The 27,404-nt window shown below is 38.6% G+C and overlaps 1 protein-coding gene across 1 annotated transcript in view; it reads left to right on the forward strand.

The window, feature by feature from the left end:
* The window catches only part of LOC108681764 (latrophilin Cirl), a 55,009-nt gene that overhangs the window by 1,632 nt on the left and 25,973 nt on the right, over positions 1 to 27,404 (forward strand). The window contains exons 2-9 of the mRNA XM_047884645.1: positions 7,406 to 7,598; positions 15,102 to 15,236; positions 17,001 to 17,650; positions 19,212 to 19,790; positions 21,448 to 21,827; positions 22,447 to 22,607; positions 22,938 to 23,001; positions 23,616 to 23,776. Of these exons, the coding sequence (XP_047740601.1) occupies positions 7,406 to 7,598; positions 15,102 to 15,236; positions 17,001 to 17,650; positions 19,212 to 19,790; positions 21,448 to 21,827; positions 22,447 to 22,607; positions 22,938 to 23,001; positions 23,616 to 23,776 (2,323 nt within the window). The remainder of the gene's footprint in view (positions 1 to 7,405; positions 7,599 to 15,101; positions 15,237 to 17,000; positions 17,651 to 19,211; positions 19,791 to 21,447; positions 21,828 to 22,446; positions 22,608 to 22,937; positions 23,002 to 23,615; positions 23,777 to 27,404) is intronic.

Genomic DNA, 27,404 nt, shown 5'->3' on the forward strand with positions numbered 1-27,404 from the left:
CCCCCTAACATTCGATGTTGATTTTATGTGTGTACCTAAGAGCTATTCCCACTCTTATAATTTTTTGTACGCGTGTCCATTCAGAGAACTTACGTGTGTTGCTCGTGGCCTTGCTTTGCTGTGTGAAGAGCTTGCGTTTGCGTGCTTAATTTTAACGTATAAATTTCTGTGTTATTTTTATGACGATTTTACTTGGTTCAATTTTATGTTTATTCATTTTAGCCTCGGGAATTTTATCTTTTTTAACGAAATATTCTGTTTCTATTTTCACCCAATTATTCACCAGAACATATAAGTTTAAAATCGTTCTTCGTACGTCACAAATCAGGTGAATCGCTTGTCTACACTTCTAATTGCACTAGATTAGTATTAGTGAAATATAATCTATTTTGGACTTTCATTCCCCTCAATATTGACAGTTGTTTTATGTCAAATTTTGCTATCGTTCACCAATGGGCGATATTTTTTTTTATTATAAATAATTTATAAAATCTATGCCAAACAACACTTCGCTGTGACCTTCACGATAAAACTTTTTTCATAAACTCGTCACCTGGATCTGGAGCATGTGAGGCACTGATCTCGAGGCAAATGACTTTGAAATAACGTTGATTACGAGTTGCTTTTGTTGGTAAAACATTGAATAACTTTTTTTCAACGTCAGGTGTCTGATGTGTAAAGTGTGATCATCTATTGAGCAACCCATGTCAACGAGCCGGTTTGTAATTAACGAATTGTTGAAAGATTAGCAAATTATTTTTATTTTTATCTATCAAGGAGTTGTTATGCTATTTCCTTTTCAAGTTCTATGGAATAAAATATGCTATATAATAATATAAATTTTTTCTAATCAATTGAGGCGACTAAAAACCTAGAATAAAAGGCGACTATGCTCAATCTTAGTTGAGGAAATCAAAACCTCATCAGTTCTTAACGTTCAGTTTTTTGGCATGAAAGTCAATCTGATCAAAAAGTCTTCATTTTTTGGCATCATCAACGTCATGGGAGTTGAGCTTCCATGATTCGGACTCAAGATAAGTTACGCAAAAAGTCCACTTTGAAATAAGTCAAGGAAGTGAGAGGACCAATGGCCCGTACTTCACTAAATGATTTTTTTCACCGCACATGAGCGAGGGGAAGAGGAACCTTGGCTTGAGATTAGAGAGCTAAGGCGCATGGTTGGCTTTTGCAACATTTCCATCACTCACGCCTACATAATGAATTGCCTCTCCACTTCTGTTGAGCGTCATAAAAAAACGTATGCGAGTCATGACAATATGTTGGCTCTGCCAATTAACCCAGTGGCTTCTTGTTTTCATGCCACACATTTAAATTTATCTGCATTTTTTTCTTATTAGAAATGCAGGAATTATGTTCATGCACGTTTTCGTAGTATAACATTTCGAAAGATTGGCAGAGCGCATTTGACCTATTCTTCCTTCTCTGTTCTTTCGAAAAATCATGCCGCTGTTCCTGACACTTTTTGTAACTATTCATAATTTGTACTGATTTTAAATTTTATAGTGGCAATAATATTTATTTCCGTGACAAAGATGATTTATCGACAGTCGAAGACACTAAACTGATCAAAATCTTGAAGTGTTTGACATTTAACAGTAACGACCCTAGAAATTCATAAGGGACTTCACCCTTTGTTTGGAATGAAAACAAATGAAGGGAAGGATCGTTAAACTCCGTTGTGCTAGTCTTGGTAGAATTAATAATGTTTGAGAAACGCTTGTGTTAATTTACTCAGTCGTGTTCTTTTTGCCTCCATATTATTGCAGTGTAATGGAGAAAAATAACTGAGCAAACGGATATTTTCAAAGTAATAACTCAATATTTTATGTCTCCGAGGACATTATGTGCAAGTCGTTTCCACTATGTTTTCCTCAAATATTATATTTTGCCTATTTCATATGAAGTGCAAATGAAAAATGTTGTCAATAATCAATGGAAACTAAGTGTTGATATATCAGCCAGGTAAATGATTTCTGTAAAAGCCTCTTCGTCGCCTATGACCTTAGGCAGGAAATAGATCATCTGTTCTTCTAAGTTCCATGACTTCACATGTCAATAAATAATCAAAAATAATCAATTATTCATACCATGAGCAGGATTTTTTCCCGTCGTTGTACGGCATAAACGCAAAGGTGGATGTGTGGATGCATTTTCTTCCCTGTGAATGCGCGAAAATTACGAGTTTTTCCGGGGCGCCATCTCTTATAGTGTATAATTCATTTCAGGCCTTGCTGATGTGATTAATAAGCTGGCGAGATGGAGCTTCTGATAGCCAATGCCTGACCTTTGCTTCAGCGATGTTATCATGCCCATGGTGACAAATTCTCTCCAGGCCCTACTATTCCTTGATTAAATCTTGCGTGCATAAACTCCTTGACATTTATTGCCTTCATTGATGATAAGCATTCCGTAGTCGGCGTCTTAGGGACTTCATAGGGTTTAATTTAGATTTTTTTTGTTCGGGGTTGAACTTCTGATTATTTTCGTGTCAAAAGATATCTTTATTTATGGATTTTACCGATTGATCTCAAAATGTGTTATATTTCTATGCTATTTTAATGAAGATATGGCCATGTTGGGACTTGTGCTGTCAACATATCGTCAGTCATGACTGACATATACCATTTAAATGAAAAATTGTATGGACTTAAACTTTTTTTAAGAGTATCGTCTTAAATAGTTTCGAGTTTATTGCATGTTTTATTTTATTTGTTTGTATATATTTTTATACGATAATTTTTTTGTACCCAATTCATTCAGCTATGTGGAACATTTAAATACAAAATTTCGATTGTTGTTTAAGCTCAGTTTCGAAGATCCCTATTTTCGAAGATCCCTCGTTTCGAAGATCCCATTTTTCAGTTTCAAAGATCACTATGATGATTTCTGTTTTTCATTGTGTTTGTTTAGTTTGTGTAGTTGAAGTATGTTAGTTTCATTTTGTAGCGACTTTATTTTATTAGTATTTAGACAGCGAAGTGAGCCCTTGTGCTGGACCGTATGGTTCGTGCGTGTCTCGTTCTGCCGCTCCCTTGCCGCCTCGTCTCACGAGGGCTGTTGGCTATTTACGAGACTCTGGATGAGGTGCTGTAAAAAGAGGGAACTGCCCTCTTTTGGGATGCCGATAGCATCGTCTACAGTCGCCTGGTAAATTGTGAAAAGAGATAAATTGACCCAGGGATGAGATCTGGTCTGGCATCTCTCATATGATTGTTGTTCCAGCTCACTCCATGCATGACAATGACGCTCAAGTAGAAGGTTCGTTTGGATGCCTGAAGCCATTTTATGCTGTGTCACAACAGCCGGGGTGACTACGCTAATTGAACTTCTGAGTGCTGGTCACGATATTTAACTTTTGGGAAATTGGTTAGAATAACGTCTCAAGGTGATGGGAAATCTTGCGGCGTCGGGGTATTTTAAATAAATTTATTTTCTTACTTTCCTGCGCACATTCCTGACGAATTGTGATGCGGGCGTGGATTGTTTGCACGATTAGTGTCAGCTTGTCCAGCGAGGGAGACTTTACATAAGATGGGGTTTATTTTTTTTTTAAACTAGCAATCCGAGTGAATTATCAACTGTTTGTTGCAAGCTGATATCATGTCATGAACAAGTTTGGCACATCCGCATCTCTTACCTGCAAAATACTTTTTTTTCATTTGTTTGTACCCGTGTTTAATTTGTATTTTACCCTTCATTTTTTTTTATGATCATCGAGATACGCTTATTCCCTGCACTCACGGTTAGACGCCTGCAGATAAGATTCTACTTCAAGGACTTAGTCAAAATCAGAGAACATTTGCAGTGGATTGCATCCACGATACTGGGGTGTGTTATTTGCGATTGCGTATGAATAATTCTTGAATCGTTCGAGAAGGCACCTTGTTAGGTCTTATACCAATTGAGGTGAAAAGTAAAATCATCATTTTTATACATAAACCACTTTCTTGGTTTGTAAGGCGTTACCTATAACAGATGTTCTTCTGCGAGAAAATTTTGATCATTTTTTAATAAACTTCGAGTAGCGCAGCATTTAATTGTGTTTTTCAATAATAACAAGAAAACATTCAATTAATACTATGCCATTCGATTAATATGATATCTGGGAACAGGTTCACTAGTGTATTATCAGTTATTCTATCTTACTATATTTCGTTAGCTTGTGGCCTGTTTCTAGGCTTAACTATATTTTTGTTTGCGATTTCGGTACTTTGATGGAATTTGTATTTGTGAAAAATTTCATTATCAAGCTCCTTCTTGCATTGTTGTTGATGGCAATTGCATGTCAGCTGAATGAGCTGACTCTAATGTCGTTATTTTGTGTACCAAGAAACGTTTAGTCTTAAATTATTCATATCATAAATTCACTTTGATGCAAAATGAACGTCATTAAATATTACAAACTAACTCGCTTCATATACTATTCTAAGACGTACCGGTATATAATGATTAACTTTGTGAGAGTCTTTTTAAATTGCTCGGTATTTGGTTGTGTATGTCTTGATTCTTTATTTGACGATATTCATTTCTTTTGACGAACAAGCTTTCTACTATCCTGACCGAGATATACAAGTAAGATTAGGTCCTATTATTGTCACATGTTTTCGCGAATTTGTAATCTGACATCTTTCTAATGAAAAAATTATGAATTTGCTTTAAATTTCATCCAACATGACAATTTATTGTTGAATATTTCAACTACATTTTTGTAAACATCTACCGAAAATGTTTTGTTTGTGATATGCCAATTTATCGGTAAAAATTATTCCTGTCACTGCAAGTGACTACCTATTTTCTAGAGTTAATTCGGCCATATTATTACTTTTTAATTCATAACAGCTATTTCCCACGTGAGCCTCGAAATTAATAAGGCAGAAAGTCTTTCAAAGGCATCAGCACGGCGTTCTCTGCCTCCAGGGCCCGAGAACGAGAAAAAATCCTGCCAATAATAGACTTGTAAAATTATGGAGCTTCGAGTCGTATTTCGCACACGTGTCAACCCGCAGCTGGTGATGTTGTTTGTTATTTGTTACATGACGGTAAATATTTCCCTGTACCTGATTCTCAATTACAAAGATTTTAGAAACAACGGAAATTGCTGAAATGCAATTTATTATTGAAAATGCGACTTATTGAATTGAAATGTAGCTTATTGTATATGAACGTTCATTTTTAGTGTGATGGTATATCAGATTATTTATCAATTACTGCCTTCACTTCAGAAGTGTCGCCGGCCTTTGTTACCTATGATATATAATATTTCTTATCAAATATATTCTCGTGGACAGACCAGCTGTGTATGTAAATGCTCAGTACGGAAAAATTCCTCGCCCGCATAGCAGTCATGTACAAGTGAAGTATAAATATGTGTGCCTGGGCGGGTTGATGGCGCAGGGTTCAAGGCTGTGTCGTCATAGGGCAGGGATGCTCGCGAGAGGGAAAGTCTCATGAACATGCGTGTTCCTCTAGGAGTCCTGTGAACTGTAGGTCCCTTCCCGCACGGTTTTATTCCATTTATTAACTATTATTATTATTATATTATATTATAATAATAATACTATATTACTATTATTATTTTATTCCATTTATTAACTAGTCTTATTAACTATTGTTTTCTTTGTTTGACTAATTTCATGTTGATTATTCCATTCCATTTATAATCGTCGTATTTACTGTGGTTGTCAGTGTTTGACTAATTCCATATTGATTTAGCATTCCATGTTTGATTTAGTTCAAACAATCTTTTGAGCGAATTGGTCCATCAAACGACGCATCGAAAATAATCTCTATCCTTGCTGAAGTCATCGTCTGGCAACACACAAAGGAAATAGTTTGTCACGCTCATATATTACTGTATAAATGTCACGCATATCTAGCCGTCGTATTTTGTTGCTCGGTCTATTCTTTGATCGTTCGATGTCGTCGCTGCAATCTCCATTCTTTGTGTGAAACGACAACAAGTTTGGACGTTTGTCGCGGCTGCTTGCCGATTTGTCCAACGCTTTTTCCACTTCACGATGACACGCCGCGTTTTTTGTTTTCGATTACTTGAATTTTTACCTCTTCTCTTAAGAAATCATTGCTGCAACTTGCCCTTTGCAGCTGGAAATATTAGATTTTTCTCTTGGTTCTTGGTAGAGGACGAGGTCACTTACAGGTCTTGGCCTCTGAGTATGTCTTTTGTCTGTCTTTCTTGACATCAGTCGTCGCGTCGACCCACTTAGTTTATCTGTCCTGTTGTGGTTGAAGGAGAAACTAGGCATATTATTTCTTATCTTGCCTGTGCCCAAACCTTTGATACTGTATTTAAAACGAATCTGCATTTCGATCTATGAAATTCAACACTTTTTTGCCAATTTATTATATGATCACAATAAAAAAATATTACTTTAGGCTACTCATTGTTCAAACCAAAATATATTTTGTATGAATCGGCATTTTCAATCAATGTAACACAGGAATTTCATAATTCTTTTTCATCGTAATCTTTCTATTACATATTTAATGTGGTGAGTCTTCACATTCGTGTTTTAGAGGTTAAGGATAACGTCGCCGCCGAGATCGATATCTCCTTTCATTAGATTTCATTACGTCTTTTCGGGTCTCATTGGAGTTTAATTAGGCGGTGCTCGGCGAGTTTGGAGTGGCTTGAAGGACCCAATCAAGGAGTCGAAACAAATACGAAACTCTAAAGTAAATCCGGACCAGGAATCTTATTGTCTTGCCTGATTTTGACGCTGCTCCTTTGTCACATTTTGAGAAGACAAGTCTTGCCAGTGAAGAGTTTTGAGGTGTTCAATTGACGCTGGAAGACAAGACTTTACAATCGGCGCGCAGTTGGCTCAGGAGTTTTCGAAGTTGCTTTAACAAAAGAAATCGAGAGAAGTGATTTCGACAGAACTGTTGTAAATTTTCTACCCCATAGATCAGTTAAAGGGATATTTACATCAGAAAATAAGTAAGAAAAATGGAATCAATTGAGAATTAGGAATGATTGTAACTAAGATTTACGTGTCGATCTTGCCAAAAAATATATACCACGACAACGTCCATTCCTTTCCATCCAAACAAATTAAATAGTTAGGTAATGAGTCGAATTATTATCAGGCCTAGGCTGAATAATTGTGATGAACTTACGCAGTGCTGTGAGCCTGTGTGTGTTTGATACGGCTTAATTCAGGTTCCACTGCTCATCACAATATTATCATTACTAGAGGAACATTAAGGATTAACAAATAATTTTCTCGCTTGCCTAATGATTTAGACTCGTATAATTAGTAGTATGCTACGTATATACAATCCTAATTTCTTAGGTAGCTGATAAAGCATTATTAGATTATATTCTAAACTTTTCAACTAACGTTATCTTATTACTCTCGTGCAGAGCGTCCACGGTACCGCACCACGTACGCATGCGAGGGCTCAACCCTGAACATGGACTGTGAAGCTGGCCACGTCATCAACCTGATCCGTGCAAACTACGGTCGCTTCTCCATCACCATCTGCAACGAGCACGGCAATACCGAGTGGTCTGTCAACTGCATGAGTCGCCGCTCACACCGCGTTCTGCATGACAAGTAAGCCTTCTATAATATTCTTCTACGTTAAATATATCCAAGTATAATTTGTATAATTAAATAATTCGTTCACGTATTGTCCAAAAATGTGGGCAGTCGGATTGGATTGGCTCTATAAATATTGTTCGAACGCGGGGTTGACATGCACAATGCATGTTCGAAGCATTCTTTGATTTTTGATGGTTTTTCTAACTGCGTTGCAAAGAAGATATATTTGGTTAGCATATTACTCGTTCAAGTTCCCGGTTTTTTAATGCATATACACGATTCCGAAGTGTTGTACTGAGCACATGCCGCTGTTCTTCGTCTTTTAAGCACGTCCTCAAAGCCAATGAAGCACGCAACCGAACTCTAATTCTTAGCCACAGAGAAATTATTAAAGTGATTCTTGAATTATTAATTGATGTCCTTCCAACTTGTTTTCTTCATTTTTTATTGTCATACTACATAATTTAGCGATGAAACCATTAACTTGCGTATCAGCTGAGCCACTGAAGCCGTATCAGCTAAGCCACTGAATTATTTTAGTGACTTATCGTCATTATTTCGGCGATTGACTTCGGCGGGTAGCATGTGTTTGCCCGGGTAGCATGTTTTGCTTTCCTATGGGTTTTTTGCCTCCTAATGGGGTATAAATCAGTTGGTAATTCCATGTGGGAAGGCTGTGTGTATAACCTTTAACCCTTATACCGCTTTATGTCACTCTCCGGGAACATATCTTTCGGCTTAAATTATACGTAAACTATTTAGTCTACGTAGCAAACTGAGCACGTTTGTACGCAACAGAGAACATTTTAAAGTTGTACGTGGCGGCAACCATCAGTGCAAGTCATTTTGTGCTCACTAGAACGTATCCTTTTTGGGGGAGTAGGCTCGCGACAATATTGCTCAAGTTACTCATGTCAGGCGGTAGAGGGTTAATGATAATTTCAAAAATAATTTATAGAAATGACATAACGAAAAAACAAATTGATCCTAATGGCTGTCAGTGCGTTCATTATATAGATGCTAAGTGACACGACACTAGTTCCTCTGCATGCTTGCAGATCTCGCTCAGTGCTTGACAAGCTGATGGGGATTCAACCGTTTATATGCTTCTTAATGTATAATTATGATGGTGTAGGTAGTTTGTGCAATTGTGGTCGCACCGTTAAATTAAAGACCAATTTTTGGTCTCACTCCATAAATTTTACATCAGTTACTGCCTATAGACATTACGCTTTGCTATAGATCTCTATATATTGCATGACAAAGGTGATCGAATCAAATCATCAAAGGTGATCGAAAGCTATTGATTTTGATAATATAAGTGGCGTTTTCTCGCATTATTCTACAAAGATTCTCTCGGACGTCTCGAATTCGAATGTCAGAATGGGCTTTTCCTGTTCAGGAATATTTTAAGTCCCAGTATATAAGCGCATTTTCTGCAGAAATTATTCGGTAAATTATTACTTAACTAAAGCTACAACGGAAAGGACTTTTTACCAGTTAGCTGAAAACGCTGAATTATTTTATCATCGACTAACTTTAATATACGTCGAGATCTTTGTTCGAATCTATTACCTTCAGTGAATTATTCGGTGCAAATCGAGCCTATACTTCTGGCATTGTGAATTCTTCATAGTCCCGTTCTTCATACGTATAAAACCTGAACTTTGCGACTCAGTTTAAATTTTAAAAATATTTCGAGTTTTCGGTATTACTTTTCACTGCACGAGTCTTCAGAATGGCATGAATTTTTAGTTCACAAGTATCCATCAGCCAAAGACATGCACTTAGTAATACGGTGTATTATTTAGTGCAGTTGCACCTATAGTCCTGTGCATGTAGTTGAAGTTATTTATAAAAACGTCCATCGATCGCGGTACGCCATTCTTTTGAACTGCTGTGTGTTTTCGTTCGCTCGATCTCGTTCTTAGCAGTTCTGAATTTGCAATGCCTGAAGTCCGCACACTTAGCACCTCAGGTGCAAATAAAACTTGTGCGAATCGATTCGTCGCAACAAAAGGCGCGAGGAACATAATATTTGATCACCACTGAAATGAATATCTTCTATCTCGAAAGGATAAAAAATTTCCTTTTGTTCTCGAAAGTTGCGACTCTAAATATTCATGGAGAAATAAAAAATGAATGAATAAAATATATTCATAAAATAAATATCCCTTGTAAATATATTTAATGATTATATTCAACAATTTGTATCTTTTATTTATTCGCGGTTCAAACTAATTTGAATATTTCATGGTGACTGTACTCTACTTAAATTACCCTATGAAGCACTATCGAAAATATATATCAATGTGTTTCAGTTCAGGTTTTCTCTAAGCCGCGGCTGCTGGAATCCATTAGCGCCGCAGCCCATGGCTTTGTTTTGCAAGGCTCGAATTTGCGTTCATGCACATCATCTCACAGACGCGCATCATCCGTCTTACCAGCCCTAAGATGAATAACCTGCTTCCTTCATTAATATTTCAGCGCTGCCTGACACCAGACTTTCTTGCCTTTATGTGTGCAGGCGTCTGCATCCCGCGCGCTAAATTGCAGCGCGCCAGCGTAAATCTGTACATGTTCGCAGCAGGGTTACTTAATTTATGAGTTGGGATATCGTGAGTGAAGTCTTGAGATAGTGTGAGTGAAGTATTGAGGCACTGGAAATATCGAATGTATATTGAGTAATGGTTTGATACAGCAAAAGGGTAGTCGTGAGGTAGCGTCAGATCAAAGGGTTATATGTGAAGGGTTATATGTAGTTAATGGAATCGTAGCGATTTCTGGAGTCATTTCACTAGTATTCTTCGAGTCATTGCCTTCAATAAAGAAATACTTCGGTCGTTTGGCGAGTTTTTATGTATAAGGATCATGATACAGAAGGACTTGGTTGGCGCTAGACTTCTTGCATTGATCGTGCACAATGCGAAAATAAGTTGCTCCCTGAAGCGCGCAACATAGCTATTAAACCTTTTTTTAAGGGAATAACACGTTTAGTACACGAGAATAAGTAAATTCCATGCCCTGGAGTTTATTTTATGTATGATATAATTTCGATTTTCCGTCAACTTTCTTACGTAGATATGTACAACATTAACATTAAGGAAGACAGGTTGTTAATGCCACATATATACTGTGCTTTTATTAGTATGGCTTTAACTGCATTTAGTCCCTTTGTAACATGCCATGTCATTAGCCACGTCGAATTTTCTATTTCGATAACCAGCACACGTTGAGCGTTTTTTCATTAATTCAGAGTTTGCCTAATTACATGTGCTCGCTCAGCCTAACTGTAGTGAAAATAAACAATGTTTTCACATAACTAGTAACAGATCCGGTATCGTTGACCCCATCATTTATTACTGAACTTCACTTTTCGAGCTTTGTCAATGGAACAGTTAATGTTACAGGATTGCAATTCGAACATTGTTCGCTTTTATTGTTGAAATGAAAGAAGCATTTGGACTTGAAGCATCACAAAGCCGTGAAGTAAAACCCTGCAGTCGTTGACTTTCTCGTCATTAAAAGACCAACGCTGCCTTCCGCCCACCGCCTAAAGTCACAATGGCTTTTTTCTACGTACGTGCCGGGTCCGATAAATCACTACATTTTAATTGTCGCCCTTGATCGTTGAAAAAATAGGTCTCGGCGGTGTTTGAAAGGACATTTGGGAATAATACTTGACAGGTTTGTGGTTAATTTGTGCGATCGAGAAACAGAGAGCTTGTTAAAATCATTTTTTTTATTGTAGCATTTGTGCAGCTAAAGAAAGATATAGTTGTGATTACCTACATTAGATATACCATATCACCTGCTTTTAAGCTTTCTGTGAATTGAATCTTCTCGGATTTCTTAAATTCACTTAATTTGTCTGGTAAAGATCTTTATATTTGCCACACTCTCCAATAAATCCAGAATTGCTTCGAATGAATTTTCACGGTGCTGGTCATGGATGCTAGTATTTTAACTTGAATTTTATTGCAATTCAAAACGATTATTTGATCCACTTGCTGACGTTGATCCGTGCACTAAGCGAACGGCCTCTATATACCCACGCTGTATCCACAATTCGCTGAACATCCATACGTGAACGCGTACGTAGAATTTTCCGACACATCATCGTTAGTAAAATGCTCACTTTGGAGTTCTCGGTTCTGTATGTGTACGGCTTAGATTTATTCATTTCATTCATTTCTAATGAGTAATTTTTTCATAATTACTGTACTCTCTGATAATGTTTCACAATCTCGTGTATTATTTTTGCCAATATTTTGCATCCCCTCTTATATTTCTGTGTAATATACATCATTGGCTCCACGAACCGAAGTCATAAGTAGCATGAGCTCCGTGAAAAATGGGTAGAAGTTCCGTGCTCAGTCAACGTGTTATGAAATAAGATCGAGCAGCGATAATTTTTCCTCTGTGGGTGGCTACAGTTTAGAAAACCAGTCCCAGCTAGCCGGCTTGGCCATACTAATCCTCACTCGGTTGATGGACTTCCCGGGTACGCACCAAAATCCTTGCTCGCAGGTTTCGCGCTTGTCAAAGCATTCGAGGACAAATCCCTGACCTACTCTCAGAAGAATGAGGCAGACTTTGTCCATGTATGAGTGAGACTTTGTCCATGTATGAGTGAGACTTTGTCCATGTAGCGATGCACTTTTAGCTCGTGTATGTGCCAAATTTTCCCGGCTTGGCCTAGAGTAATCAAAAGGGCGTATCAGTGCTACGAGCAGAAAGTGTCACTTTTTGGTCAACATAGTCCATTAAATTGTTCGAGCGACTAACCGGTTTAGGTTTGCTCGAATTGCTAATGCTGCGGGCCGAATTAGTAATTCCTCTTTGAGCTTACTTAACAAATACGTTCTTTCTTTTGTTCACTCTTCGCATGAAATTTTAATTTTGTTGGTTATCGACTTGCTAAAAAATTGTATATCGTTCGTATTGCTGTTGTTGTAGAAAATAAAATTCCGTGTCTATGTCGAATTCTGACCAAATGATAAGATTTCATTATGAATCTGCGGTTGAAAAATTGTCACGATTGAATAGAGTTTTAAGCTCTTTTCCTGGAGTTTTGGGTTGGATTACTTGAAATGTGTAGTCATTTTGAGATTATTATAATTTCAGTGATAATTTCAGCGTTATTTTCTATGACGATTATAAAATAATTACACTATTATTTCATTCTCAGTTTTAGTTCACCTAAACCGCGTTGACACGCTGTAGGCTTAGTCTGCTCTGATTATCTGAACGTCGCTTAGTAGGGCGATTCCAAATTCCTCCATATTTATTTGAGACTCTTTGTAAAACCGTTCCCCGTGTCGACCTTATTTTATTTCTTCTAGTCTAGCGGGCTTTCTCTTATTCGTATCATGTTCCGCTAGGTCAGCATTTTCCAGATATTTGGGTACTGTTTGCCTTCTCGCCTGCCGATCTGTGGGGCGTATGAGGAAGAACTTTCAAAAATTTAAAAAAAGTACATGAGTGTAAATCTGTCTGTGTGTGCAGTAATTCATCATGAAATGGATTTAATATGTGGAACTTTTTCGATTCATACAAATTTTCTATTTTCGACATAATTGTTTTTAAACTATTTGTTATGCTGTATCAATTATTTTTATGGGTAATTTCTAATAATTTATTATCACGGAACCCTCGTATTTCTTTATCTTTTTAATTACAATTTTTAATATTAAAAATTCATTCACCATGTTGTCTGCTGTTATTGATCCTAGTTTACCCACCCAGTTAATTGTTTTCTAAGTTGGAACTCTCTTATCTAAATCTGATTTCTACCACAGCAAGGTTTCCGCCGGTCCTCGTCTGTATCATTTGACGGCGCTCAACGAGTGTCTGGCTTTGTTCTAGTCCCTCGGTGGGCAATTCTTAGTCTGATTGTCGCTACGGAAAGCCTCTAATATGGTGGCGGCGTCTGAAAAAATGCCTCTTGTAAAGTCAAATTGGCCCCTGCGGCTGATTCCTGCGCGTTCTTAACGCAAATTTCATTTAAACGCTGCAACTCTTTTGCTTTTCTTGCGATGTGCTCTGCCGTTTGACTTTCATGTTCTCCGCTTGGCGCCGTATACATACATTTGGACGCGAGTCTTGTTGCATTTTTTCTTCTCTGAATAAAGATTTGGTGTTCGGGTCTTGTTTTTTTTCTCACTCAAAGAGCTCACGTTGGAAATGAGAGCCTAATATAAACTTTAATTTTCTTCTGGTATAATTTTCTTCGTTGTGTTTCTAAATGAACTTGCTTGAGTCTTATAATTTTCGGCCATGATTGCTAACACGAATAATTTTTGAAGGTTCTGATTTTGTTGACACGTGGGGGATTAATTTGGATCTGATTTAAAAATTTGGTTTTCTAGCCGCTTAAATCCTCTATCAATGAAAATATTGGCTCATTAAGTGATAATTTAAAATTTTATTGAATCTTGTTGTCTTGCAATTCACTACACGTAACATCACTACATTTTGTGTTTTGTGATGTTATTATGTGTATCTTCAAATAATTAACGCGGGATGAAGATTCTATACCTTCGATGTAACTATCATAGCTCATCTTTTTGAACTGCTTTCGTTAAAACATTATTTTTTTATTATATTAAATTCACCAGGTATTTGAAAAACGTCTAGTGCAACATATTTAATCTCATTCTTCTATAAATGTACGATCTTTAAGTAATTTTTTTTGCCAGTTCACAATTTTTTAGCATGTTTGAGTTTAAAGTAAGTTTAAGTATTCAAACTTACGTTTGAATACTCATATTTCACTTTCACTGCTATCTTGAAACTAGTTTTCCACTATTCTCTGTTAATAATTTTACCTACGTGGAACAAATGTTACGTACAAATTTATTTTATCGACAAATTCAGTTACGAAAAACATATTATTTGAACACAAACGCTAAACTCGCCGGCATTAAAATGTTCCTGCTCGAGTTTTTTTTTTCACTTCTATCTCATCGGCTGGACATGAAAAAAGAATGCAGACATGTCTGTCTAAGAGTCCCGTTTGAATATTTTAGTTTACCGCTCCAGGAAGGCCGAGAATTTCGAACAGAAAAAGCACTCGAATATCTTTTATATTGTTCGTCTGAACCGCATTGTATATCTGCCTTCCATGGCAGTTTTATCGGCGGAAGGAAGATGGCCGAATTCTGCTACTATATTCCGGTTAATTTTATTTCACTTCAGATGCATTGCCATATTAATTGGTTTTGAAGTATTTAATCCATAATTGACCTAACTACAAAACCTAGTTCAGCGTGATACTTATTATCTATACGCGTCTCAAATGACGCCCAGTTATTAATTCTAGGAAATTAATGCCAGCAATTTTTGTTGCCGAGTAACTTTATGGAGTATCGAGTACATTTTCACGGACTCTATTCTTCTATTTAATAAAAAGTACAGATCGGCAGACACTCGGTATTTATTATCTCAAATCCTTATGGTTTTTTGCATAAACTAGGTTTTACTCTACATTAACTACTTTTTCCTCGACTGCAGCTCACTCCCTCCTACTTCTCCGTTACAGATGCAGTCAGCGTCAGAACTGCAGCGTCGCGGCTTCGACTCGTGGCTTCGGAGACCCTTGCCCCGGAACTCTGAAATACCTGGAAGCTCAGTTCCAATGTGTGCCTGGTGAGTATTTTGATAAAAATAGTCCAAACGCAGCCACTGACATTCATATTTGAGGCTTAACAAATCAAATTTTTTATGCATGACCTTGTTTGACATGAATAATGCTGAATAAATTTGTCAAGAATCTCAAGTCGGAAGAGACGATAAAGCCTGTCTTGTGTTGGGTCATTAAGTCATGCCTGAAATTTTTTTGACCTTCAGTTTTTCGGATGAAAAAGTTGTACTTATCTATAATGCGGACTCAGTTTTATCGTTGAATTTCAAAGTTCGTCTATGCACGCCTGTCATCTTTTTGAAAAAAATTGTATTTTGTTTTGAAGTAATTTCGATTGACGCTTTCTTGCATCTAAAATCTAAAATTATGCAATTGTCTGTAAGAAATGTTTTTCTTTTCATCCTCTAGCGCTCATTAATTTCTGTTCAGTCCTCACACAACTTTCCACATTATCATCCATGTGTGGCCGACTTAACACACACGCGTTTATAGTGATCCTTTCATGGCTGGAACAAAAGGATCTTCTGTGAGATATTATTGCCTATAAAAGCTTGGCCTGAACATTAACGGTATAATATTGCTTTTTATTTTACCACGGGATTGCCTGGGGGTCGCTGACGCTAATGAAGCGTTCATTCTTGCGCGGTCTTGTCAAAATACGAGGATTAATTTCACCAGAAAACAATATCCGACGGCTAAGATTACTATTTATTCCCGTCGAGTATTTATGCGCACTTATACAAAGCGCTTTATAACAATAATTCCGTATTTTTTGAGAAGTTTTCTTCAATTCATACAACGGGAATCATTATTGTCGTAATTTTGCTTGATTTCATACATATTCGGCTGGATATAAATGTTTAGGTAAACTATTCAACCGCATTATTCATCTGTGTAAATGTGTAAATTAATACCAGATTGCCACTTTTTTTGTTGTACTGAAAAATAGTGATTAATGTAGCAATTCCGGGATGAATCATATACAGAAAATGTTGACTATTGATTGCAAAACAAAACTAATTAATTAACATTACGCAGATGATAGCAATGCCTCACTTCTTTAGATTGAATTCTATAATTTATAGGTTGGAATGACTACTGTTTTCTTTAGTCACGAATTCTCATCATTCTAAGGTTTACATGTACATGGTTGGGAAGTGGAATACTTAGCATAGCATGAAACAACTGGCATGCCTAACTGCACTCTCGCACTGCCTTCCCTGTTCGTCTCTCGAGTTACCAATTATGAAAGGACTGAGCGCTCGCCTTTGTGTCTACAAATATCATACCGCGAGAGCTGTTCTTTTGTTTCCAATGACATCAATACCTCGCTTGTTGGATACCACAGCTTTGTTTCATGATCCTTCATGGAAGACCACGACTCGATTCGATCACGTTTGTTCGATATCGCAAGCCTACGCGATGTTATTACAAATAATCACACAACTTAAGTTACTGTGAGCAATGGATACGGAAATTTTATGCGTTTATCAGTATCACCGAGGTATATTATTTTCATATATAACTTGCATTTTCAAACTGAACTATTGAAAAAATTTGTGTCTGATCTCTTATTTTATATGACTGATTTTAATTATCAGCCATAGACGAACACGACAATTTTAGTGTAACTTCAGAGTGTGCAAGAGATTCTGACGTTGGTCAGAACTATTTAAAAGCTCTGCAATTTGCATGAATAAATGGCAACTTGACATCAAAATTATTTTTCCCCCTACAGTGAATTTACCTCATGGTCGCCCACGTCCCAGTTGGCTTATGGAGGCCCAGAGCACCGTGTCCTCCATCACTGGGGACCAGCCATTACAGCGGCCTCCCCAGGCCCGGGACCGCGGCAACGACGTCGGTGGTTTCGGGCCATCGTCTGATGCTGACGGTTTCGGAGGACTGCCCGATACTGCTGATGCTGATGGCATTTTGGACTCGGAACTTTTGGCTCCTGATGGCGGAGGAAGTTCGTCCTCTACATCGACCACAACAACATTGAAACCACCTCCTTGGTTAAAAACGAATATTACCAAAAACTCGACAACCACCTCTACTACTACCACCACTTCGTCAACCACCTCTACCACGACGACTACAAGTTCACCTCGACCGCCTGCCCCCAACGACACAGATTCATCGTCGGTGGACTCACCGGCGGACGATCGAGGCGGTTCGCCTTCACGCGGTCGTGACGACAGCGGCGCTCCGGCTAAAATCCCCGTCAGTCTCCCTGATCCTCAAGAAGATGTCGAGGGCGACCAAAATCTGGGAGAGGATGAAGTTCGTGAACGAGAGGACCTATTCGAAGAGCAGGATCGACTCTTGGAGAAGGAGATGGGGCACATCTTCCCGCAACATTATCCTCATTCTCCGTACGGCCAAGACCACGTCGATGAAAATCTGCTCTCGCCCGGTGAGTTATAAATTTCAACGAATTGTAGTCTGATTTTATATGTACAGCTTTGAAGAACTCTCACTTATATTATTTTAATATCTTTCAATCGCCGAACTATAGGTATATATTTTGAATTTGTACCCCGCCATTTATATTCGCTCTTTTCCTCTGTCAAAAAGTCCCTTTTTGTGGTTGTGAACGAACCTTTGAGCGAACAAATGTTTTAGCGAAGTTCGCTGTTTATTTACAGATTTGACAAGATTTCAATTATTTTAGTCAGTAGAGCCATCTCATGTTGGTATTTTGAAACATCTTGAAGAATATTCTCAAGTGTCTTCCATAAATGTGGTGTAAGAACGTTCATAACAGAACTAAAAAATCATCGGGGACTTATATTTCCGTTTCCCCTTGTGATCCGGTTGTCACAACAGTTCATTTGGAGCATTCAATTGTGAGATTCCAGGGCAGTTGCCATGACGCCGACGCTTAATAAACCTCGCTCTCTATTGTAGGCGACGAGCTTGCAATTCCTGCATAGCTCAGCATACCCTTAACGCCTGCTCACACCTCCCATGAAATTCCCCTGTCTCACTTCAGACCGAGCGCTATGTGATACTCCAGCTGTTATAGCTACAACTATAATTTCAACCCTTGTGGTAGCTTTCAATGCTAGTACTTATCTTACAACTTTTTCGATAGGTAATAATATACCTCAGTTTTAGTGGTTACTCGTTCTGAGTCAGCTTGTGATATTCATTCCGCTGTTTTAGCTGTTATATCGTGGCCATTGCCAGTGAGATCGGCTGTTTTGCTGCAACTGCCATTGCTCCTCTGTTATAACTTCTACTTCTGATAGTGATGGTTTTGCTTATTTTTAACGTCAATCACAGATCACTGTAGTTCTGACGCTATTTCATTATCCGTTAGCACGCATTATCTAAGATCAAATTGTAATCGGCAGCTCATTTCTAGCTTTGGATTTTGAGCTTTATGAGACATAGGAGATAACTCTTGCCTTCCGAGGGCTCTACTGCGTTATTTCTTGTGTTGGCTGCTCCTTCATTAAGCACTAACTTTTGGCTGCTCCTTCCTAAAATCAATTGTTTTCATTTTGTGCTCGTCTTAAACTTTTTATCAAGTATAAGCGGTTATTTTTACTTTTCGCTCTCTGACGATATCGTGATTCTAAAATGTTCAACGATTCGTGAACAAATATACCGGAAATTATATTCAATCAATAAGTTACTCCCACATTGAACCACCGGTGGAGATTGAACCTACTATCATGTAATGCTATTGTTAATTTCACTAACGACAAGCATTTCAGTTACTGAGTTAGAGGAAAAAATTCACATTTCAAAATAATCAAGCTCTATTTCCGAGTTAGAATTTATCTCTACCAGCACACATACAAATGTCAAGAGAAAAATTTCATGAGAAGATGGCTCACTTATATAAATGATTTCGGAGTTTTAACACTTGTATCATTCTGATTTATTACAATTTCTCCGGTATTCCTTGAGTTTCAAAGCTATCTTAATTCCCTATTATTACCTTTCACTTTTTCCCATTCGCACAGGTTGGCGGCCCCGGGAGTCCTGGTGCGGGCCGTCGTCTGGACGAGGCTTGCTCTGGAACTGGACTCGAGCAGGCGAGAAGGCGATCCAGGCGTGTCCAGGCGGTGCCTCTGGATGGGCCAGGCGAGACTGCTACCCTGGCGGCTGGGCCTCACGTGCGGATCTGGGCGAATGCCGCAGCGTGTGGCTGAGTACCCTCACTGCTCGTGCCCAGGGCACGGACTCAGTTTTGGCTGTGGTGCATGACTTGTCGGCGGTGACCGCGGTGCGCGCGCTATACGGAGGAGACGTTACTGCTGCCGCTCGACTCCTGTCGTCTCTTGCTAAGCGCATGGCCACAAGCTTGTCCCACTTCCCCGACACGTCGCAAAGGGAGGCGTTATTGTCTGAGCTTCTGTCGGCGACGCTGGCCTCGGCATCTCATCTTATCGGTTCTCAGGAAGACGCTTGGGGCGATCTACAGCCAGACGAACATAGAGCCGCTGTCACCGCTCTGCTCCTAGGACTTGAACAAGCGGCCTTTCTGCTCGCCGACAATCTCCGCCAGCAGAAGGTCGTGGTTGACTCCTATCCCAATATACGTGAGTATCTTGTTTAATACAGAGTTTTTTTGAATATTTTGAATACACAATTATATTTTAGCCGCTGGGATTAATAATCGGTAAAGCATTTCTTGAAAGAATCAACAACTAGATTTTTTCGAACTGTGTTTTTTACGAGTAGTATTTTCACTATTAAATGAATATCGTCTAACTATTAACTATCATTAATTTTAACATGTATATAAAGTGGTATTTTTTGGTACATATTAAGGTTACCTTAAAATTATGTACTGTGATATTCTGGCGCTCTTTTCGAGGCTACAAATGCAACCGAACTGCCCATCGCTGTCAAAGATAACGCAAAGAATAAAACTCTAAATGGCTTCTCAATTGTGGAAAATACTATTAGACCATAAGTCACTCTATGAGACCAGCCTTGAACGAGATGTACGGAAAGCAATAGTACAACTCCTGTCCGACAGCAGCCTCAGTGAGGAGCTTGACAAAGCTCAACAAAGCGCCGGCGCTTGTCTTTAAATGCCCTGTATTAATTCCTTGGAGTATATTGTGTGGCCGCTTGTACCTTCTTGTCGCACATTCCCGTGCTAACGACTCCGTGCTCAGACGCGCTGCTGCTCTCAAGGAGAACTCAGGAAGACAATGATGGCTCTTTCTCACTTTGGAAGTTTTCTTCAGTTTCTGTGATTTCTCCTGATGCTGAAAACACTTGGTCTATTTTCAATAATTCATTTTTCAGAGGCAATCAAATATTTATTTTACTCACGCTCGAGTTTTTAAACGTGGATAAATTCCACGTGATATTTTATGTTCGATTGGTTCATGCCTATTACTGCATACGTGTATATTTATAATGTTCACACATAAAACATTCTATTAGTTTTCCAGCAAATTTCCGAGCGACCATGTATATACTGAAGAAATGCCTGCGCACTATGGCAAACACTCGTCTATATTAAATATCAAACAAAATATCAAAATAACTATAACCACGCATGATGCGCGCATGTTATCCCTTCTCCAAAACGCAGCAGCACGAATGTTGTTCAGCAGCCCAATGCCGTCAGTTTAGTTGTCACTCAGAAAGAGAAAATTCCCAACCGACTGTCCAGAGCTCCAGTGTACTGCTTTGGTCTGCGTTTCAAATTTTACTCGAGCGTAGCCTAATTACAATTCCGTAATGACGGACAGTTCTCCTGACAGTAAATTTGCGTTCGCTGATGAACAATTTGGTCGTTTTGAAGCCTGCCTGATTGGAGTGTTGTTGTTCATGATGAAGGACAGCATGGAACATGACTAAGTCAAGCACTAACGTGCTTCTCTGCGCTCACATCTCATTAGCCAATGTGATTGGATATTAGCACACAGTTATCCACACACAACACTCATTTTGGGCGAGTGCTTTTCCTGTGTGTTGGTTACAACGTGAATGCCGTGATGATTTTAATGTTTTTTTTTTTTAATTTTATTGTTCTTAAAAATTGTAATTTGCTTAATGTTAATGTTTTTCTGTTCGTAAATAGTTAAAATTTAAACCGAATTATGTTTATTTTGAGTATTTACTCTATTGCACTAACAAGATGGTTACTTTGGGAACTCTGCGTAAATTAGCCATTAGTGTTATGTCATGGTATTATTAAGCACATTTAATTATCACATTTACTTTATATTTGTGCAGTGATGAGACTTCAAGTGCTGGAGACTCGAAACGTGGCCTACCCTGTGACATTCCCATCCATGGATGAAGTATGGCAGGTCCCCACTCCCCAACCCGGTCCCCCATCCCCATCAAACCCTTCCATACCTCCACTAGGGGAACCCGCTGTCTCTTCCGTCATTCTTAACCCCTCATCCTCTGCTCCTTACGAAGGATCTTCATCCCCTAACCTCGGAGATCGTGCCATAGGTCCTCCTTCCTACGACTCAATAACTTTGCCACCTGAAGCGCTGCTCGAAAATTCTGAAAATCGGCTCATCAAGATGGTTTTCTTCAGCTATCGAGGCCTCGAGAAGCTGCTGCAGCCCACCTACTCCTACTCCCACGATCCTGCATTCAAGGTGCGACGTCCGTTAAAGTGTAAAAAATTATATCAGTACTCACTGCAGTGAGTGATAGAGAGCGCATTTTCTCGTCCGTCTGTGAAGTCACGGACAGAAAGACATGACGAGCACAATAGCGCCTTTTCTTCCAGCAATTGAGAAAATGCGCTGAAAAGAAACGATGATGAAATATCTCGTATTTCTGTATGATAAAACCTATGCCTAAGCCACTGAATGTCATTTTTATTCATTCCATTCTCCATATTTGTTTATTATGATGTTGAATTTGGTCTTTTATTGTATTAGTTAGTTAAATTATCAAAAATTTCAAAATCAATCATTATGTAGTTTTTTTATTGGATGCTTGACATATAGTTTGATGGTAATACAATGCTGGTAGATATTAAAATAAAATCGTGATTATCATTTATACATGCAATTCTATAAATAATCACTTTCGGTCTACTTTCACTTCCAGTTGAAATTCCCAATGTAAATTTTTTTTAATAACAACGCGTATTTCTGTTCGTTTTATTTGCTCCTTAGTCCTCTCAGCTTCCGTATGCAAATTGACCAAAGTGCCATCTTTGCTAAGTTTCTCGCTATTAAACCAAGCATTTTCTCATTCCGCGTTTAGCTTCCCAATCGAACGCGACTGCTCAACTCCCGCGTTCTCGCGGCCTCGTTGGGCTCCGGACGCCACATTGAACTCACGGAGCCCGTGGTGGTGACGTTCGCGTTACTCTCCACCGAGAACGTCACCAACGCGTCCTGCGTCTTCTGGGACTACACCACTAAGTGAGTACCTCCTCATTATATTTGGGATTGATGTCATCATTGGTAATAAGTTATTAAAGACAACACATCATTTATTTGGATTGTATTGTAAGAGTTTGTATTTCAGTTTGGTTTTTTAACTCTTAGTTTACAATTACATTTTTTCCAACTCTTATTTTACAATTCTGCAATTATAAGCGTTGAAAAAGAATAAAAATCTTAAAATCCAGTGTTTTTCGGTAATTACAGGCACATTTTAAACTGCGTTTGTCTTGTCATTTTTCCGTTTCTACCACCTGAAGCGCTGCTCGAAAATTCTGAAAATCGGCTCATCAAGATGGTTTTCTTCAGCTATCGAGGCCTCGAGAAGCTGCTGCAGCCCACCTATTCTTACTCACATGATCCTGCATTCAAGGTAGGGCGTCCGTTAAAGTGTAAAAAATTATATCAGTACTCACTGCAGTGAGTGATAGAGAGCGCATTTTCTCGTCCGTCTGTGAAGTCACGGACAGAAAGACATGACGAGCACAATAGCGCCTTTTCTTCCAGCAATTGAGAAAATGCGCTGAAAAGAAACGATGATGAAATATCTCGTATTTCTGTATGATAAAACCTATGCCTAAGCCGCTGAATATAATTTTCATTCATTCCATTCTCCATATTTGTTTATTATGATGTTGAATTTGGTCTTTTATTGTATTAGTTAGTTAAATTATCAAAAATTTCAAAATCAATCATTATGTAGTTTTTTTATTGGATGCTTGACATATAGTTTGATGGTAATACAATGCTGGTAGATATTAAAATCGTGATTATCATTTATACCTGCAATTCTATAAATCATCACTTTCGGTCTACTTTCACTTCCAGTTGAAATTCCCAATGTAAATTTTTTTTAATAACAACGCGTATTTCTGTTCGTTTTATTTGCTCCTTAGTCCTCTCAGCTTCCGTATGCAAATTGACCAAAGTGCCATCTTTGCTAAGTTTCTCGCTATTAAACCAAGCATTTTCTCATTCCGCGTTTAGCTTCCCAATCGAACGCGACTGCTCAACTCTCGCGTTCTCGCGGCCTCGTTGGGCTCCGGACGTCACATTGAACTCACGGAGCCCGTGGTGGTGACGTTCGCGTTACTCTCCACCGAGAACGTCACCAACGCGTCCTGCGTCTTCTGGGACTACACCACTAAGTGAGTACCTCCTCATTATATTTGGGATTGATGTCATCATTGGTAATAAGTTATTAAAGACAACACATCATTTATTTGGATTGTATTGTAAGAGTTTGTATTTCAGTTTGGTTTTTTAACTCTTAGTTTACAATTACATTTTTTCCAACTCTTATTTTACAATTCTGCAATTATAAGCGTTGAAAAAGAATAAAAATCTTAAAATCCAGTGTTTTTCGGTAATTACAGGCACATTTGAAACTACGTTTGTCTTGTCATTTTTCCGTTTCTCTCGCAGAAATAACTATGAAAAACTGACATCTTTGATCTTGAAGTTCTGCTTGTCTCAATGAAAATTTTTGCGCAATGTAAAGTTTCACTTAAAAATGGGCTACCTTTACCTTATTTCTTCCCCTTATTTTAGTGAAATTATTTCGTCGCAAAAGTAAATATATTTTGAACTTTTCGTAAATCAATGTGCCAAATGTAAAAAGAAAAAATGATAAAACATCATGTGATATTTTAAGAAGATATTATTAGTTTAAGAAAATATTACATGACTTCTGTGGGTCATATCAAAAAATGAGTAATCATTCACAATTTTGCCTTTGATTTGAAACATAAAATTCTCAAAATTGCATTCGTAAAGTTGAAAAAGTACTGGATTGAACCCACATTGCTAGTCGCGCAGTACTAAGTACTGGATTGGCGGCAATAGAACTTGAATCGGGATGAAAATTCTCGAGAGTAACTTAGCCCGTCTCGATTTTTAGGCAGAAGAAAACATATACTTGGAAGTTTTCGTAATTCAATGTGATGAAAATTCTCGAGAGCAACTTAGCCCGCATTCCTCCTGCCGCTTACGGAATCTCTTGCATCACAAGAAGCTATTGTATGTAAGTGCGCGTATTGAGCGTCACTGTATGTGACCAATGCTCCGTCCCTCCTCTCATGGGAGTCATTGACGGGCTATGGGTGGAAGGGTCCTTCGTGTGGCCGGTGGCCGGCTGTCTGTGATCCAGTCACGGTATCTTCAATAAGGTATCTAGGTATCTTCAATAAGGTTTCAATAAAGTATCTAGGGCATCTCGCCGCACCGCGCGACTGATGCTAACTCTTCAGCGCCTGGAACGCTGGGTTATCCTGGCATTGCACTCGGTTAATGTCGAGTTCACCGACACGCATCCCATGTTTATAGCCTTTATTAGGGATCGCGCCAATGAACGAGCAATATTTGTCGGTATTATTTGGGAGGAAACTTCCCTCAAGTACATTTACAAACGGCATCGCTGGCGTCTGTGAATTATTTATACGCTTTGCTGGCATCGAGCCATGCGTGATTCGAGTATTACGTAAGTGAAAGATTCGTGTGTTGTAGCAGAAGGTTTTTTCTTTCATTTTAACACATTTTTAATTTTCAGTGTTTTTCAATGTAAAAAAATGTGTGATAAGCATGCTCGTAGATATAGCTAGGTGTTTATTTAATTTTTTTTTTTGAGAGAACTCGAATGATGTGTATTTTTGTACGAATGTATCGAATAAAGCGCTATTGTCAGGTTTACTAGGTATATTTACAGTGTTAATGTCAACATTACATCCTATTGATCAATATTTTAACTAATGTGTTTCCTAGAACGACAATGTTTTCTAAATTCCGTAAAGATCAGTAGATAACGTGCTGGAATATTAATGCGTGAACCATAAACAACCTACTCGACTAATCCCGCTAATATTGGCGACATACGGCGCGCGGTCTTGCAAGGTTTGGCAGGCACAGTCGAACAAATTATGCTGCATTCGAATCACCAATGTTTGTGCCCGCTGGGAAATTTGCTCGGTCTCTTTACCTGCTCAATTTGATGCCAAAATAGCGACGATATCTCTGTGGTCTCGCGAGATATGGTTGGCTATTGCAGAGCAATCCTCATGCAGCCTCGGTCATCTTGGTCTGTAAGTCGACAATTTTTTATTTCCGGATAATCTTGTATTTTCCCAGAATTTTGAGAGTCGTGCTGGCAGCTTCTCTGGCATTTCTCCCGTGGTGGCCTTGTGCTAAATGGAATCTTGGTACCTTGGTGGCCTTTAGTTTTGTTTCCTTAATTTGCTTTCTTTGTGTGATGAAAGTTGAAAACGTGTCCTTGGATTATAAAAATATTCCGGTGTTGAACAACAAATTCTCTTGCGCGGAACTAATTTCGCTGCGGACATGTCTCGCTAATCTCGATGATTTTTGAAAACAAATTTCCCGTTATTGTCTATGTTTTATAATTTATTTTTGCGTTACAATAAATAAGTAACTAATGCAAGAGAAATGGCAAGAGACCGACCTCATTCAAATAAAAATTTAATTTCACATCAAAATTGGTTGACGGCGGGAATGGTGTCGGTTTTCCTCACCCAAGATGTTCACGCTCGGATCGCAGCTTCCATGAAGTTAAATTTAAGTTAGAAATCGCCCTCTTTTTGTTGGCTCGAACGAAGATTCGTTCATTAGTGAGAGCGACTGCAGCCGAGCTCGATCTTACCAAATCCCTCTTCGCCGCCACCCGCCTCCATAATTTGAAATTTATGGCCTGAAATCCTGTCTTGAGGGCGGAAACAATTTGATTTCTGCGAAGAATTATTGAACTCCTAAAACTAACGTCCGGCACAATCACCCCTGATTTTCTTTGGCAAGCTGCAGAGCGCTGCTGAGTGACTTGGCTGAGTTCTGCTCTCATGTGCTATGTCCAAAAATTATCTCTTTTTATGCTCTTATTTAAAATGGGAACTTTCTTGTTTGTTTGGATTGCGACACATGTTTGGAATTTTATCTGATATTTTAAGAATGTTTTCTCAAAGCTACGTTAAATGCATTTTAATTAATGGTACACTGCACTCAATGATATACCTCATGGTGCGTGAGCTGCATGTCTTTTATGGGACGCATTAATTTTACCAGCATTTTGCGGTAGCATTTCAGCCTTTGGAATGGGAATATTCCGTGCTCGTGCACCATTAGTGTCACATTCCTGCTCGCAGGCGCCGCATTACCTTAGTGCTGCTCACCGTACGCTCGTTAAACGAAGGTGTTCAGCCGTGCAGAGTTGTGGCTAAGTGGGTTGACTGAGCTGTCGGCGACATCCTGCTCGTGTACTGACTGCCCTGACAGTTGATGGGAGTGTCTGATTTACAGTAAAATGATGTATAGCAACAATTTTACTGTTATTAATATACAATTTTATTACTATGGACTAAAAAGTTATGAACGCTTTGAGACCAAACATAATTGGTGGAACTAGATAATAAATACTAGATTTCGTTTGGTTTTGGCCAAATAATGCGCTGAAATTTCCGCTAAATAAACTTTTTGTGACCTCTCCCGACAAACATGTTCCGTCACGATGTCACACGGTTCCCACGATGTCCGTGTATCTTGATTCGGGATGTTCATAATTTATTTCAATTTTGTCGAGACCATTCAACACTGCATGTTCGTGCGTGTGGCACTGAAACTTAACACTCTAATGCTACGTCATTTGTTATCGAACTCCGTCAATTTGTAATTTCTGTTAACATAACAAAAAATCTAAAGCCACTGCCAGGATTCTTTACTCAGGGAGTTTGCAGCAGACGGTCCGGAGGATCGATGGCAGTTGAGCTGATGTTG

The sequence above is a fragment of the Hyalella azteca genome, unplaced genomic scaffold, assembly GCF_000764305.2.
Source record: "Hyalella azteca isolate HAZT.00-mixed unplaced genomic scaffold, Hazt_2.0.2 contig15776, whole genome shotgun sequence".
Taxonomy (NCBI): Eukaryota; Metazoa; Arthropoda; class Malacostraca; order Amphipoda; family Hyalellidae; genus Hyalella; species Hyalella azteca.